The following is a 15,534-nucleotide window of genomic DNA, read 5'->3' as shown; positions in this document are numbered from 1 at the left end:
CCATTTTCTGTGCAAAACAACCCATGTGTGAATATGTGCATAATAAGTTCTGAATTGCAAATAGGCTTCAAAAATAGCTCGGTTTTTGAAGACTTTCTTGTAGTGGGAAGAAAATGGTTAAATTACTCTTTGTTTCCTTTAAGAAGAAACTTACTGAAGAATTACCTCCATAGTGTCTACACACCTATGAAATACAAAGGAAATTTGATACAGGCCCACAGTTACTGGAAGAGAAGAAGCCATTTCTGTTGAATATTCTGGAAAACATCTGGGAAAATAACCCTGAAAGTCTGACATGTTAGAATGAAGTGGGGAAATCAGGTGCTTTTTGCTATAGCACGTTAGTGAAGGTTCTATCATTGTGGGAATAGCACATGAATGTGACCCTCAGATTTTCTTTCTCTCCTTCTCGTGATACATGCATTTTTCATGCAGACTAACACCATGTTTTCTAAAGCTCATAAACTCTTGTCTCCCTGTTCCCTGATGATAGTAACTGAGGTACAGCCAGAAGAGGAAAAAAAAAAAAAACCAACCAGTGCCATTCTGAGACATGTTGGTTTTTGCCTTGCTTAGAAATGTGCTTTCATTAGAACTTCAGTGCTATTCTGACTTCACCTTTCTGGCCCCTATTAATTTCAACAAGGAACTGTACTACCAAAGCAGTACCCAACACTTCGAAGTCAGTGTTGCTGAAATGTGCAGTATTTTTGACCTCATTGGGTACAAGCCTCAGAGTGGCTTTTATGGCAGAGATCTGAGGTGAAACACTTCTGTTTGTCCTTCATGTTACCATACTGTTAGATCAAAGTGGGTAGTTGTACTGAGATGCTCTGCAGAGTTTCTTATGTGTAAATGGGTAGGCTATAGCCCATACTGATTTTCAGAAAATGTTCCTTTCATTCATTGGTGTATGTTTCTGATTCAGCCATATCCAAAACCACATAGCAAATTATGCTGATTTGGATAGTTTCTGAAAATCTCCATATTAAAGCTGGACTTCCCTGATGTAAACCAAGTCCAATGGGGCCCCTGCCAAAGCTGATTCTAATTTGGAACAGCCCAGATCCTGAGACACTATGGTTGTAAAAATGGATACATTTACCCACATGTTATACCTCAGAGGGTGGGAATTATGTCACCCATTAGTCACATGTGCCCTCCTTCAAACCTTCTCTGCAGCCCCTGGGTTATTATGGATCTAGAAAGAGGGATAAAATATTAAAAAGTCATGCTTCTGAGGGACCCCAGGGTAGACATTTCTCCATTCTCCCTCTTTCAATTGTTTATGGCACAAAGCACAATTTTTAGAAAACCATAGAAGAATACCCAGTCATTTCCATTTTTTAAAACAAACAAAAAACCAATGAATGGTACAACTCAAGGGAATATGGGATGGGGTATGTAAAATGGAATAAAGTGCTCAGCCCTCTGAGACATTAGGGGGGCTGAATCAACTCCCTCCCAAATTGGAAGACACCTCTACCCCAAAAATATTGGGGCACATACTGGCTAGAATCCTATTTGGCAGTTACAAATGAGTAACTGCTGCAGTTACAGAGCTACACAGTGAATTCCTGCCCCTCCCCATCTCTACAGCCACTGTGATCAATGGGAGTCCATTTTCCATCACTTGGGAAGCAGCTTAGTGATGTTCTGACCCCTTCCCATGAATGATCTTTGCTGTGAATTGTTCCTGTCACAATTTCCCATCAGGTCACAGATGGTTTGCATGAGGGGGGAAGTGGAAATGTGAGCCAGTTCCTTCCCAAAGACCAGGGGACTTGACCTCTGTCAACAGCAGCAGCTGTTTCTTGATAAGTGGGGATTGGGAAACTTGCACAGTTCCTATGTGTCCCCTAAACTAGCGGCTATGTAGGGATCATGAATACCACATTTATGAATGTGTTCCTCCAGATCACACATTTGCAACTCCCCAGTAGGATTCTGGCCATCCTTTTCCAATTTTGTAGATTTCTTGACTAGGGGTATTTCTACTTCTACTGTATTTGGTTTTGTAACTTTTGCTCACCTTCTCCCCAAAGAGAGCAAGAGAGAGAGAGAGAGAGAGAGAGAGAGAAATGTTTATAAACTCATCTCTGTGCAGAAACCTTGAAATGCTGCTCCTGTAAAACACACAGCTGGGCACTTGAAATGGTATTCTAGGCTTTTCTCCCCAGCACTTGCTTTTGCCTTTTGATCCTTTCCTTTGATTCATAGTCTCTTTGGGGGAATTTGGAAACAGGAAGATCAGGTTGTATTGTTTTCCTCACTGTAAGGGATCCAGGTGTCTTGTTCTCTTGAGTGTGGGGCAGGGTGATGGTGAGAAGGCATGGGTGGATTAGGGTCAATGAGGAACTTCTGCTGGATTTTTAAAAAAAACAATAAAGAATCTTAGATACAACATAAACCCATCTGCCTTTCTGCACACACTACTGTGTAGCTTTTCATCTGAAACGTGGCAGTCTTGACCCCACAGAACAAGCAACTATTTCTGGAACTAGCATCTACTTGTCCTGTGTATTTCTTTTTAAAGGTACTGATTATTCCCCTTAACAAAACAATCTAAATTTAAGGCCGATATCACACACAGAAAAGCCTATAGCCTGTTTCCCTCCCCAACCCAAAACTGTTGTAATCTTCTTATAAGACACAAAAGCTCCTAAAAATTTAACCAGTTTCTGACAAAAGGGAGCGTTCTTACAGACATTTGTTGAATTTCAATGGAAGTCAAAGGAAGGCATAAAGACTTAGATTTCTGAACCATGTTGAGATGTGGACCAGAATCCAGTCATGTGATTCTGTTGATGCTTGGGAAAATTGGGCTAAAATTGAGCCTGAAGTGGATTCTGAACTGGATCTTATGGCTGGTGTACACTTTTGCTGATTAGAAAAAAATTGTAGAAGGCAGATTAGTTTATTTTGATTTGTCTCTGGTCTTAAAGAAAATAGAAGCAGAAAAAAGGTTTAAAATACATCATCTCATTTTAGCCTCAAATGTCAGCATCATGAGATGACAAAGTTCTGAATGTACCTTTTACATCCAAATATAACACTCCATCTAGTATGCCAAACTCTGCAATATACTTTTGTAATACTATTCTTTCCTTCCTGTCTCTGCTCTGCACATGATGGATGGATCAATTGATTGGACCATGTGCCACCTTTCTCATCAGGCCAAACGTCAAACTACACAACCTAGAAGCCATGGTTGGCATTCAGTAAGTGACATATGCAGGCATAAGGCCATCTTATACCTGTGCCTCTCTGGGGCATTGCAGCCATGGCATTCTCCTCTTTCCTTTGCAACAAATAGAGCCCACAACTCACTGTTGTGCTGTAACAAAACCTCTCTCTTTCACACACACACACATTGTTGGTGAAAAGCAGAGGAGAATAGAAAGGCCTCTGGCTATTTTGTCATATAGCCGGATGCAAACTGATGGCATCAATGCTGAAACCACTAGAGGACCACAACAGATCTCAATGGAATAGCAATAGCAAGTACGTTTCTATACCGCTTACTGATGTACTAAGTGGTTTGTAAAGTGTAAGCTAATTGCCCTCAACAAGCTGGGTACTAATATTATTGACCTATGGAAAGATGCCAGGCTGAGTCAACCTGGAGCCCCTGGCTAGTATTGAACTCACAATTTTGTGGTTTGTGAGTGAGTGCCTGCAGTACAGGCATTTAACCTCTGCGCTACCAGGGCTCCATTCAATGGAAGATGCCCTTGGCCTACATGTGGCTATGGCAACATGGCCAGATGCTTCTCCAACCTTGTCCTCTTTCTACTAGCAATGGAAGGCTTTTTTTGGAGGGGGAATTGCAACCCAATATCAATGCCTTGGGAACCATAACAGAGTCCTACATGAGGAACTCATATACTACATTTAGCCCATGTCAGTTTTGCTTTCTTTCCTTAAAGTATGAGGGGAGAACAGCAATTTCATGGCAACATGGTGCATAGGAAGGAGGGATTTTGCTCTTCCTGCCCAGGGCACAATCCTAATAAAATGGTGCACCCCTTGCTGCTATGTACCTTCACAAGAAAGCTTCCATTGGTGCCAATGGCACCTTCTGCCCTTCCAGTTTCATATGTCAGGTGCTGTTTTCAGTGTATGTTTATGGAGGGAAAGGTTAAACAATTTCAATGAAAAGAAATTTTCAAAACACACACGCACAGGCTGCAGAAATTTCAGGGTGTGGTCTTTGACTGGCACTGATGTTGAATTTGACTCAAGGTGGTAGTATTTTTCCTATCTCAGTAACTCTGCAGTAATCAAATGTGATTTTATTATGGTCTTCAAGATTTATTCTGATTTATTCTTGTTTTTTCATCAGCTTTCCAAAATCCCATCATGTTGTAATTCTTTTTTATAACATGGATGTTCCCATTGAACATCCATTGACTCAAAGTGAGGAACATTATTTTGAAACCCTGGAACCAGAAGCACTGTCCCAAAAAGCCTGATATATAGATAACTTCCTCATGTCACTGTTCCATATGTCTCACTTAAAATCAGTGAAGAACATACAGGACCCAATATTGGTGGATTGCATTCACAGTAAGAAGTAAGATTAGAATTTATTGCCATTATCATGCCTACTGGGCATATCTTATGCTTTTTATATGCAATAGCTAATAGAACCTATTGAGATAATGGTTTGAGCTTGATAAAGCAGAATAATAATTTTAAGTTATCTGATTTTTTTCCAACAAATTGAACAGTCATAAATAATGCTACATTTACATGTGCTACAATTACTACATTTTTGAGGTTTAGGAGATTTTATTGCTGTTGCATTTAACGAGTGCTCAAAGTTGTTTTCAAAGAATAGCAAGGAATTTACAGCCAAGTCCAACTTTTAAGTGCTGCTGAGTCCTGTTCGTTTCATTCTCCGGCAACATGGAGAAAATTTCCAAAAAGATGCCTTACAAAGAGGGACTTTATGCTCTGATGATGTCTAAGAAGTGAATAAAGTCATACTTACATATGGAATTATACCATCATGAGAATTCTAACTGCTGAAAAACAGATATATTTAATTTGTACTTGTATTTGTACTCCTTTTAGTAGCTCCTTTCAGCTTGTGATCTTGTCACATTCAACATTCACACTCAACATTTCTTCATAATGCTCCAAAATGCCACTGTGCTTTATTTTTGCCATAACACCAATAAAAAGGGCATTGGCTTCACCCATATCTACCAAGCAGTAGGTTGACTGCTTAAAGCAAGAGTGGGTTACTGTTGGTGATTAACAAGGGGCATAGGGTTTAATGTGGGAGGATGTATGATTGATGAGAGTATAGTGCTCTGAACACTGGACTACAATTCACAGTTCAATTCCCTACTTGGCCATGGAAACCTACTGGATGACCTTGGGTGAGCTGCACACTCTCAGCCCCAGAAAACTCCATAATAGGTTCACCTTAGAGTCTCCATAAATTAGAAATGACTTGAAGGCACACAACAGCTAATTAATTGCTAATTGTGTCTGTATTTTCTTTTTTTGTTAACTACCTTCAAGTAAATCTCGACTGCTCTGTGGATGAGACATCTCCAATACTACCTGTCCTCCACTACTGTCCTCAGTTCTTGCAGTTTCATGGTCATAGTCTTCCTGATGGAGTCCATCCACCTAGCATGTGGTCTTCCTCTCTCTTTCCTTCCACCTTTCCTAGCATTATGGTCAAAGTCTCACTTTTGTCATCTTGGCTTCTGGGAAGCTCTCAGACCTAATCTGACCTATGACCCATTTGTTTGTCTTTTTGACTGTCCATGGTATCCTCAGCACTCTTCTCAAGCCCCACATCTCATTTCTTAATTGTCCAGCTCTCACATCCATACATAGCAATGGGGAACACTACTGCTTGTATGATTCTAACTTTTGTGCTTAGTTGTATGTCTTTGCTCTTGAGGACCTTTTCTAGTTCTTCCATAGCTGCCCTCCCCATTTTTAGTCTTCTTCTTACCATATCTTAATCTGAAAGAGATAAGTAAGTAAGTAAATAAGTTTATTTGTGTAGCATATGCCATTACAAAAAGAAAGCAATCCGTCAAAACAAATATAACATCAATACATTGTAAAAATCCATAAAAAGCATAAAAAAATAAAATAAAACATCAAACACATCAAATACATTATAAAATAATACATTGCTTATGAAGTTAAAATCATTTTTACAGCAGAATATCGCGGAGAAAGGCAAAGACAAAAAATGAGGACTCAGATAAATCTATACATAGGCATAAGAACCAGATACACTGAGACTATATATGGTTGAATTACAGAGCTGGGAATATTCAGGGATAGTAGAGATTTAGATCTATCTTGTAACCCAACCATCGTCTTTACAGTGCTTCCTCCTTATGATTGATGTTTTAAAAGCAAAACAGGCTACCTTTTCAGAGATACTTGTTTCGGTGTCCCCTAGTAACAAAATGATTAAATGTGAATCAGAGTCATAGTTGTTTGATAACAATCCTAATTCTTTGTATAGGGCATTTCTTATATCTTTATAAATTGGACACTCCAATATGTAATGAGATAGGTCTTCAACTGTTTTGGAACCATATGGGCAAACTCTTTCATCCCACATGGTCTTTTGATAACGCCCTTGCACCACAGCCGTGGTCATAGACTGACAGCGTAGGGCTGTGAAGGCAGATCTCTGTCTGAAATTAGTTATATTATTTAAGTATTGTGGGTAGCTTGTTTGGAAAGGGAGTTTGGCATACCAAGGAGCACATTTTGATAGGCCAACAGAGGTACAATCTAACTGAAAGTCATGTTTCAAGATGTGGGACTTCATATATTTTACAGCTCTATGATAGTTTAAAGAGCACAACATATCCTGGAATCAAGAAATTTTACATCTTATTGACTTGTATGGGGATACAAGTCAATAAGATGTAAAATTTCTTGATTCCAGGATAAAAATGTTTTGTTTTCAAATTTCAACATTTCTTTGAAACCAATCAATACAAGAACTGTTCCTAAAAAGAGATAAACTAATACTAAACTATACTAATAGTAAAATAAAAAAAGTTGGTGATTATTATCTGAAGGATGCAGTGGCTCAGCAGTTGAAACGCTGACTCTGATGAACACAAGGTCAGCAGATTGCTATTCAAGACCCAAACAGTGTGTGATGTCCTTATAGTCAGTTTGTCAGTTTATGGACAAAGATTTTTACAATTGCTCCCCAAACAAATAATAATCAAGATATCAGAGCTGTGCCACATTCCCCCCCCCCCCGAACTGCAGTGCTAGAGCTCTGTAGAAGATTATTGTATATGTCACACCACATTACATATCCCAGGATGGATTTGTAGAATGGAAACATGAGGGTTAAAGTGCTAGCAAACGGATATAACTGTAAACACTCCAACGCCATTACTCTTCAACATTTTTATCAATGACTTAGATGACAAGGTGGAGGGAATCCTTATCATGTTTACAGATGACACAAAACTGGGGGGGGGGTTTGACACATTGAAAGAAAAGAACACATTCAAGCATGCCTAGATAAACTAGAAAATTGGGCAGAAGTTAATACGAGATTCAATAAAGAAAATTGTAAAATTCTACATTTAGGCCACAAAAATCAAACGTATACGTATAGGATGAGGAGGTTACACAGCTCAGCAGTACTACATAAGAAAAGGACCCTCGGATTGTTGTTCATCATAAACTGAACATGAGCCAGTAGTGTGATGCTGCAGCAAAGAAGATGAATACTATTTTATCCTACATTAATAGAAACATAGGGGCTGTACAAACAGCCCCTAAGGGGTGGCATGCAGCCACCCCTTTACTGGCCAGATTGAAGCCAAGGCCACCACACGCCACAACCTTGATCTGGCCTCCAGAGGGCAGAAAAAGGAGCCACAAAATGCAGCTCTTTTTTTCACCCTCTAAAAGGCACCACAGCCATGGCGGTGTGGCTTCGTGACAGCCTTTTGATGCTGCAACATCTAGATGCAGCGCCAGGGTCACGCCATGATGCCACACACTGTCTAGAATGGTGCGTGGCATCGTGTTGTGAGGGGGTGGAGTCATGGCGTTGAGCGTGAGGACGCTCCGCCGTGACTCTGCCCACAGGCCGCCCATGGGCCATAGTTTTTAAGTTGAGGGAAGTAACAGTCCCACTATATTCTGCACTGATTAGGTCTCATCTTGAGTACTATTTTCTGTTCTGGGCACCTCATTTTAAGGATATAGACAAGTTGCAGCAGGTTCAGTGAAGGCAACAAGGATGATAAGTGGTATGGAGATCAACACACATGAGGAGAACAAGCTGGCATGTTCAGTCTGGTGCAGAGAAGACTGAGGGATGGCATGATTGGACTCTTTAAATACCTCAAGGGCTGTCACAGCGAGAAGGGGCCAGGTCTGTTCTCTGCTTCCCAGATGATAGGACCAGTTCTAATGGTTTGAAGTTACAGGGCAGTAGATTTTTATAGAACATTAGAAGGAGTTTTATGACAATAAGAGTAATTTGGCAATGGAACCAATTGCCTATGGTAGGGTCTCCTTCTCAGGACATCTTCAAAAAGAGACTGGACAGCTACCTGCTGGGGATGTTTTCACTGGAGATCCTGTACTGAGCTGGTGACTGGAATCGATAGCCCATCAGGCCGTTTCCAGGTCTATGAGTCTATGATACCATGCAATCTGCATTTTGTAGGGTAACCACTTACCACATCCACCCACTAACTTTAAGCAACACCAAGGACAAAACAAGATGCTTATCTGCATATACAGGTAAAAGGTCAGAAATAATTGTTACAATTGAAATAGATTTAAAGTATACTACCCTATAGGGAGAAAGGCTTGGACTAAGTGACCTGGCTCTCTCCAGATGTGCTTTCTCTGCCCTTTAGGTCAGTCTGTTGTTGGGGGGGCGGGGCGGAGTGTAGATGGGCAACTTCAAGGATCCTACTCTTTCTTCTCATAATTCTTTATCTTTAAACCCAATTTGGACGCCCAAATAAAGGGTTGTCTACTGTAAAGTACTGCACCTGGCCACCTTAGCACCATGAGTTAGTACTAGGTGCCTCACCATGTGCAGCAGAGGGGTTCAGGAAGTGGTTGCATAACAGGCTGCCTGTATTACCTTTGATAAGGATGATTAATATGAATCAAACAAATGATCAGTAGCAAATGATGGCTCCAACTTCACACATACACAAATCAGAAGTTAGTCCATTTCCTCTATGAGGTTCCCCCTAGAAACTCCCACCCTTTCTCCCTTTTGTTGGCTGATACAAAACAGACAGTAGGAATTGGTTTAAAAATACTCAAAGAATGTATTCTAGATGTGCTTTCTGAACCGCTAATAGACATGATATGAGTTACAGTGAGAATGTTATGCTGAAGGTCTTCTATGCAAAGGAATCTTGTCACAGCTTTGAGGATAACCGAGTGAAAGACATTGTAGAATAAGCTTTCATCGACTTGGGCTACTTACTTCCATGCATTTGAGGAAATAGACCAAATCTACAAAAGTTTGTGTTACAATGTAAAGTCGAAGGCTTTCATGGCCGGCATACATAGTTTTTTGTGGTTTTTTTTGGGCTAAGTGGCCATGTTCCAGAAAAGTTTCTTCCTGACGTTTCACCAGCATCTGTGGCTGGCATCTTCAGAGAATGCTTGCCTGGAAAAAGTTGGGTGTATATATACTGTATGAGCCTGGGAATACAGGAGTGATTTGCATGTGGATTGTTCTGTGTTAATGGACAGCCTCAGGCTGGGTGGCTAATGCAAAAGAGGTTTAATGTCTGCTAATTGGTGATCATTATCTGCTGGGAACGTCCCTCTGAATGGTTTCCCATTTCCATTTGCATTTGCTGAGTCCTTATTTTGCTATTGGTAGCCAAATTTTGTTCACTTTAAGGGTTTCTTCTTTCCGGTTGAAATTATCCAGATGTTTGTGGATTTCAATGGCTTCCCTGTGCATCCTGACATGGTAGTGGTTGGCATGGTCCAGAATTTCAGTGTTTTCAAACAGTATTTTATGCCCAGGATGGTTTGTGGCATGTTCTGCTACTGCTGATTTTTCTGCCAGAAAAATACACCCAACTTTTGCCAGGCAAAGCATTCTCTGAAGATGCCAGCCACAGATGCTGGCAAAATGTCAGGAAGAAACTTTTCTGGAACATGGCCACATAGCCTGAAAAACCCACAAAAAACTTGTGTTACAACTTCTTTCACTCAGCTAGTTTCAAGGTTGCTACAAGATCCCTTTGCATACTGATATTCTAGACTAACATGGCTATGTCTTATATGCACATTCACTTGGTAAAATGTCCTGTTGAACTAGTCATCCCTTAGAGTGCAATAGAGTATATTTCTGCTACAGAAGCTCAGGTGGATCAGATTTTAGCATGTTTTGCAAACCGCTAAATTGGTGCATTGCATATCATTTAACCTGGAATCTATCAATATTATTTGATCACTGTAAGTCTTGTCTGTTGTTCGGCCTCACTTTTTGCTTTGTTTCAGCTGCATCTGTTCCAGGTGTTGTTTTTGTTTTTTTAAAAAGTTAATGGTGGAGAAGAACTTTTGCTCTGATATATATTGCAACATTTTTATTGCATCCACAGGTCTTCCAGTAAACGTTACTTGCAATATTTTTATCAACAGTTTTGGATCAGTCACAGAAACCACAATGGTAAGTGTGGCAATGCCACCGGCGCAGAAATAACAGTCCTATATATGTCATAAACACAACCTGTCAATTTTTTTCTATTTATTGTTCAACTTGCAGGTCCTCCTGTAAATGTTACCTGCAACATATTTATCAACAGCTTTGGTTCAATAGCAGAAACTACAATGGTGAGTGGGAAATGACCATTGAAGCCATCTTGTGAAGGAAGGTGACATGCTTTGGATTTAAAATATTCTAGATATACACTGACATGACAACTGTCAACTTTAAGGCAAATATATAATATTCAGTAGAGCCAGGCCAACATTTCATGATCTGAAGTAGAGGAACAAATGTCCCCCTCCCCCCATCCTTGTGCAAAGTCAAGCTGTATATGTAGTTAGGAGCAGCTTGAAGTCAAAAATCTGAAAAGGATCTGTCCCTGGTATTTAAAATACAATAATAATAAAACTGAGTCTTCCATTTTGCTGCAGTTTCATGATGTCTAAAATCATCTGCATGGGACAGCTTCCTCAGACTTTGGCAAGGTTGTTCCCATAGATTTAACTCTAAATGAAGAGTGACATAAACAATGGTTTTTGTTTTTTTTTGTTAAGGATTGATGGCCAATCTTTTTGTCAAATATGCCATAAGTCAAATTCAGAGTATAGAACAACTCTGTGCTAATGTTCATTATGGGACATATATTGCACTACCTTGTTCATTGTAGTATGAATTTACCTCTTAACTGGTGAGGTGGGGGGAAAGCAGCTGTGCAACATGGGAGAAGCAATTGAAAGTATTGACCCTATGCTGTACTGAAACAGAAGGGCCATCCTGTACCTGGGTAGGTGTGCCACTCACTCCCACTTCTGGGGCCACTGATGACAAACATTGCACAGGTTAGTCACCTGTATGACTTGAATATACATAATATGGGAATCAAGTTTATTTCATTGGTAGAGAAGTGTCTTGAAGCCATGCTTTTAAAATTACTGCTGATAACATTCTGCTCCTATTCTTCACAAAGGATTTTTCCAGGAGGAAGAATGGCCATAGTAGGGGGAAAATAGCAGGGTAGTCGATCTAGATGTGTGATACAGAAGGGTGTAATCTCCAGAGGAAAGTGCCCTTTGATTCCCAAACTTTTGGCAAGTACCAGGTGCATTGACCTCCATCACACTTTTGTGTGAAGGAGTATGCAGATTCCAGATTCAAAAAGACCTATCCTGTCTATGTGCTCAGTCTGCTGAATCTCCATTTTTGGGCAGGCTATTGTTCTTGTGATGGGGCACCCCAGTGGCTAAGTGACCAAACCTCCCTTTTAATATCAAGGTGATATAAAAGGTTGACTAGGAGTGATGAAATGCTCATCCGTGGGGTTATAGTCTATTCAGTACAGGGCTGTTCTTATCTAACTACATCATAGAGCTGGCAAAGGGAGTGATGTGCAATAGGACTGAACTGAATTGAGACCAATGAGCTATGGTTCCCAATGCATATCAGGCACTCTTGCTGTCCTATTATGCATTTTCGCAATTTAGTATCCCATTTTTTTAGCATCTCTGCTCCTTAGTCAATGGCACACTTACATTAACTTGCATTGAGTAAAAGATGATACAAGATTCTGGCAGCAGATGATAGTATGATGTGGTATGATAACATATAGTAATATGCACAGAGATATTCTTTAAATGGATGAATCTCAATCCTGCCATAAGGGAAAAGGTAAAGAACAATAGGAAAAGAGATGTGCAGCTTTTCCAATTTACGTGCCAGCTTAAATTATACTTAGTTATCAACTTTTATGAAAGATCAATAGAATTGTTAACAGGGCAGGTTCCTGTCTTATGTAAGTTTTAAAACACAGTGGTCCCAGATGGAAAAGATAAAGAAATAGAGCAGAATCAAGTAAGCATAGATCAAAGGTACTTTTATACTTCTGCTGTTATTGCAAGTGGATGCCACAGATTTATCACTGATTATCTGCACATTCTCTTGTAGCTACTAGTGTGCCTTTGAAAACCTATAATCACTAGTGGCCAATTAGGTATTTCACTGGGGGCCAGTTAGGTGGACCTAACAAGGCAATAGAAGGAAATTGACTTTTCTGTTCTTAGCCTTTAGCAATGGAGGCAATAGTAGAGACAGAGGGGGCCCAACCAGTGCTATGTAAGTGCACATTTGATTACTTACTGGTTGTTGTAGTAGCATCAGTGGCCAGCACCTACACTGGGACAGTCACCCAGTTAACATGCATGAGCTTGCATAGTATTGGGTGTACCATCCCATTTCTACTGTTCTCTGAAGATATGGGCACCAGTCAAGATTCTGGGCTAAATAGGTGGACCATGTTTTGAGACTTGTTTTGTGCCTGCTAGACTTGTCAGAGCAATCTTCCCAAAAAACGTAGGATTTTTGTGGAGTTTTGTTTTTGTTTTTTTTGCAATTGCCTCGCTTTAATGTTTAATCCGATTGATCACATTCGAGTCTGAAATGGTTCCTAGTGTGAACAACACACATATAAATCAATCAGCAAATCGATTTATATCATAGTGGGAACAAGGCCTTAATACACATAAAGCAGGTAGTGAATTCTGGAGAACAAACCAGGCCTAAAGAAACATTTTAAAACTCAAATTCTGCAGAATATAGAAAAATCCCAGTATCGGGTATTGAGGAAAGCAGCTAATGACAAAGCCTAGAACTTAAGCAAGGCCTAATACTCCCTATCTTTCTGGGAGGGGGGGGGACTTGCCAGACCAATCTCTCCAACAAATGCAAAATTGTAGGAAACTAAAGAGGAACTTTCCAATATCTATGAAGATAATGGCTCTGAATCTAGAACGGACAATTTAAAGCTCTCAGTCTGGCCACCTACCACCTCCAACAGTTCTGAGGATCTGCGGATGTGGTGGGTCTTGTCACAACTATTAAGATTCCTGAACATGAATCATGGACATTAACACTGTAGTCGTAACATGCATTTGCAATATGTTAAAAGCTAATGTGTAGCAACATCCAAACCACCTGTGGTTTGAAATATTTGCCTCATCACGACCAAAAGCTTGATGAAGACTCATTCAGGAATATACTTAATACAGTGCTGGTACCCTTAAAGATAATGATAGATATCCTTCTTAGAGTGGTAAGATCCTGAGAAGACTCTGTGAAAGTAGCTATAGGATTATCTTAATGCAAAGAGAGAATGACAAAATATTAAGGAATGGAAATCCTGCATGTCACTGACTTTACAAGATGGCATTCAATGACAATATTTGCACGATCTAATGCTGATTGCATTAATCAGAATCCTTCATTGCTTTGATTAGATCCCCTCATTGCATTTGACTGTCTATAAAATATGTGACTGTCCGTCCGTGTTCATTATTGCATTTCTGCTAACCGAAAGGCTAAATGTTGAAGTAGATTCAAACAAAGTCTGTTGGCTGCCATATTTGCTTTAATCATGATACCTGCAGACAGCGTCAAAGGAGCTCTGATCAACTCAGTGCTATTCAGATGTCTGATAGTGATTTTCTTAAAGCTGTCACCTCTTTAAATAGTAATTGTGACATGTGTTTATAAAATGTTCAAAAAGGCAGACATCAACCCTCGCTCATCTGCTTTGCTTTCTGAAGAAGACTTAATGATGTGATGAACAGTACTGCATTCTTGTGGTCGTATGATATCTTAAATTTCATGGGGCATTGAGAAGTTATTGTGTCCTCACAAAATACTGGTTGACAGAATGAACATAAAGTGTGAAAATTCAGTTTTGCAGTGGTCTAGGGACACTACACACATTGTGGGTGGTATGTCTGTAGCAAAATGACCATGGCTCATATATGGCTGATATACTGTATAACCATTTTCTGAATATTAACAGAAAGAGATAATGACAAATATTTGAGAACAAACTTTGGCATGATAATTATTCAGTGAGCTTGAAGTCCATAATTAGTGGGAGTAGGCAACTTATAGCTTTCTAGATGTTGCCAGACTGAAATTCCCATAATCCCTCACTGTTGGCTGTGCTGGCTAGGGCTGATAAGTGTTGCAGTCTAATATCTGCCTAGCCCTGATCTAAACAAAGGAATGTGAATTCTGTTTGTGATACACCGACAAATTAAATGGGAGTTCTGAGTTTTCTACAACTAGACAAACAATTCTCTCGGCCACATGAGGTATACTGGGCATCACTGTTCTTCTGAGTGGCTTTTCAACCATCTTATGATGGTTGGTGGCAAAAGACTGAGAGACTCTTGACATATAAAAGTCTCCAGTCAGAATTTAATACTGTTAGTCTTGAGTTTTATTGGGCAAGACTGTAGGTTCATATCAATGTTTTGCAATAATTTGAATGTGACTGGATGTTTGTGATAATGTATTCATGGAAAATGTGGGGGAAATGGAAGATTACTCATTTGTGTGTTGATTTTATTTTGGTTTTTTAAAAATATACTTCTTATCTCTTTATATGAAATCCATGTTCTAGAACAAAGGGGGTAATTTCTCTTTTCTCCTGCCATTTTTATTTGAAATACCCTCTTTTCTGTTACAAGGTACTCCTTGTTATAAAAACAATGACATTTCAGAAATTTGACCATGATGTACCCTTTAATGTAGTTGGATGTAATTTTGTAAGGTTCTGTTTCTCATTTAAACATATTTCCCTCAATTTGTTTCTCTCCACTCTAACAGTGAACAAGAGGCCAACATGTGTTTGAAAATTTGTGCCTTTAAAAATATATATTAAGGCAGAGGGCCAAAATTAGATGAACAGCTATTCAAATAGCATACTGCTACAGCCAAGAGAGAATGTTTCCAAATATATCAGAATGATGGATATATATTTAATTATACATATTGAA

At 39.6% G+C, this 15,534-nt stretch overlaps 1 protein-coding gene across 5 annotated transcripts in view; it reads left to right on the top strand.

Moving 5' to 3' along the window:
- GLRA2 (glycine receptor alpha 2) overlaps positions 1-15,534 on the top strand; it is a 168,938-nt gene that overhangs the window by 27,860 nt on the left and 125,544 nt on the right. For 3 of the 5 annotated variants that reach the window (XM_042461133.1, XM_042461130.1, XM_042461132.1), the window contains exon 3: positions 10,781-10,848. In XM_042461133.1, the coding sequence (XP_042317067.1) occupies positions 10,781-10,848 (68 nt within the window). Of the gene's footprint in view, positions 1-10,616; positions 10,685-10,780; positions 10,849-15,534 lie in introns of those variants that run through there. The other 2 variants (XM_042461135.1, XM_042461131.1) reach the window with 2 other exon arrangements.

The sequence above is a fragment of the Sceloporus undulatus genome, chromosome 3, assembly GCF_019175285.1.
Source record: "Sceloporus undulatus isolate JIND9_A2432 ecotype Alabama chromosome 3, SceUnd_v1.1, whole genome shotgun sequence".
Taxonomy (NCBI): domain Eukaryota; kingdom Metazoa; phylum Chordata; class Lepidosauria; order Squamata; family Phrynosomatidae; genus Sceloporus; species Sceloporus undulatus.
This window is presented reverse-complemented; position numbering and strand designations above follow the sequence as displayed.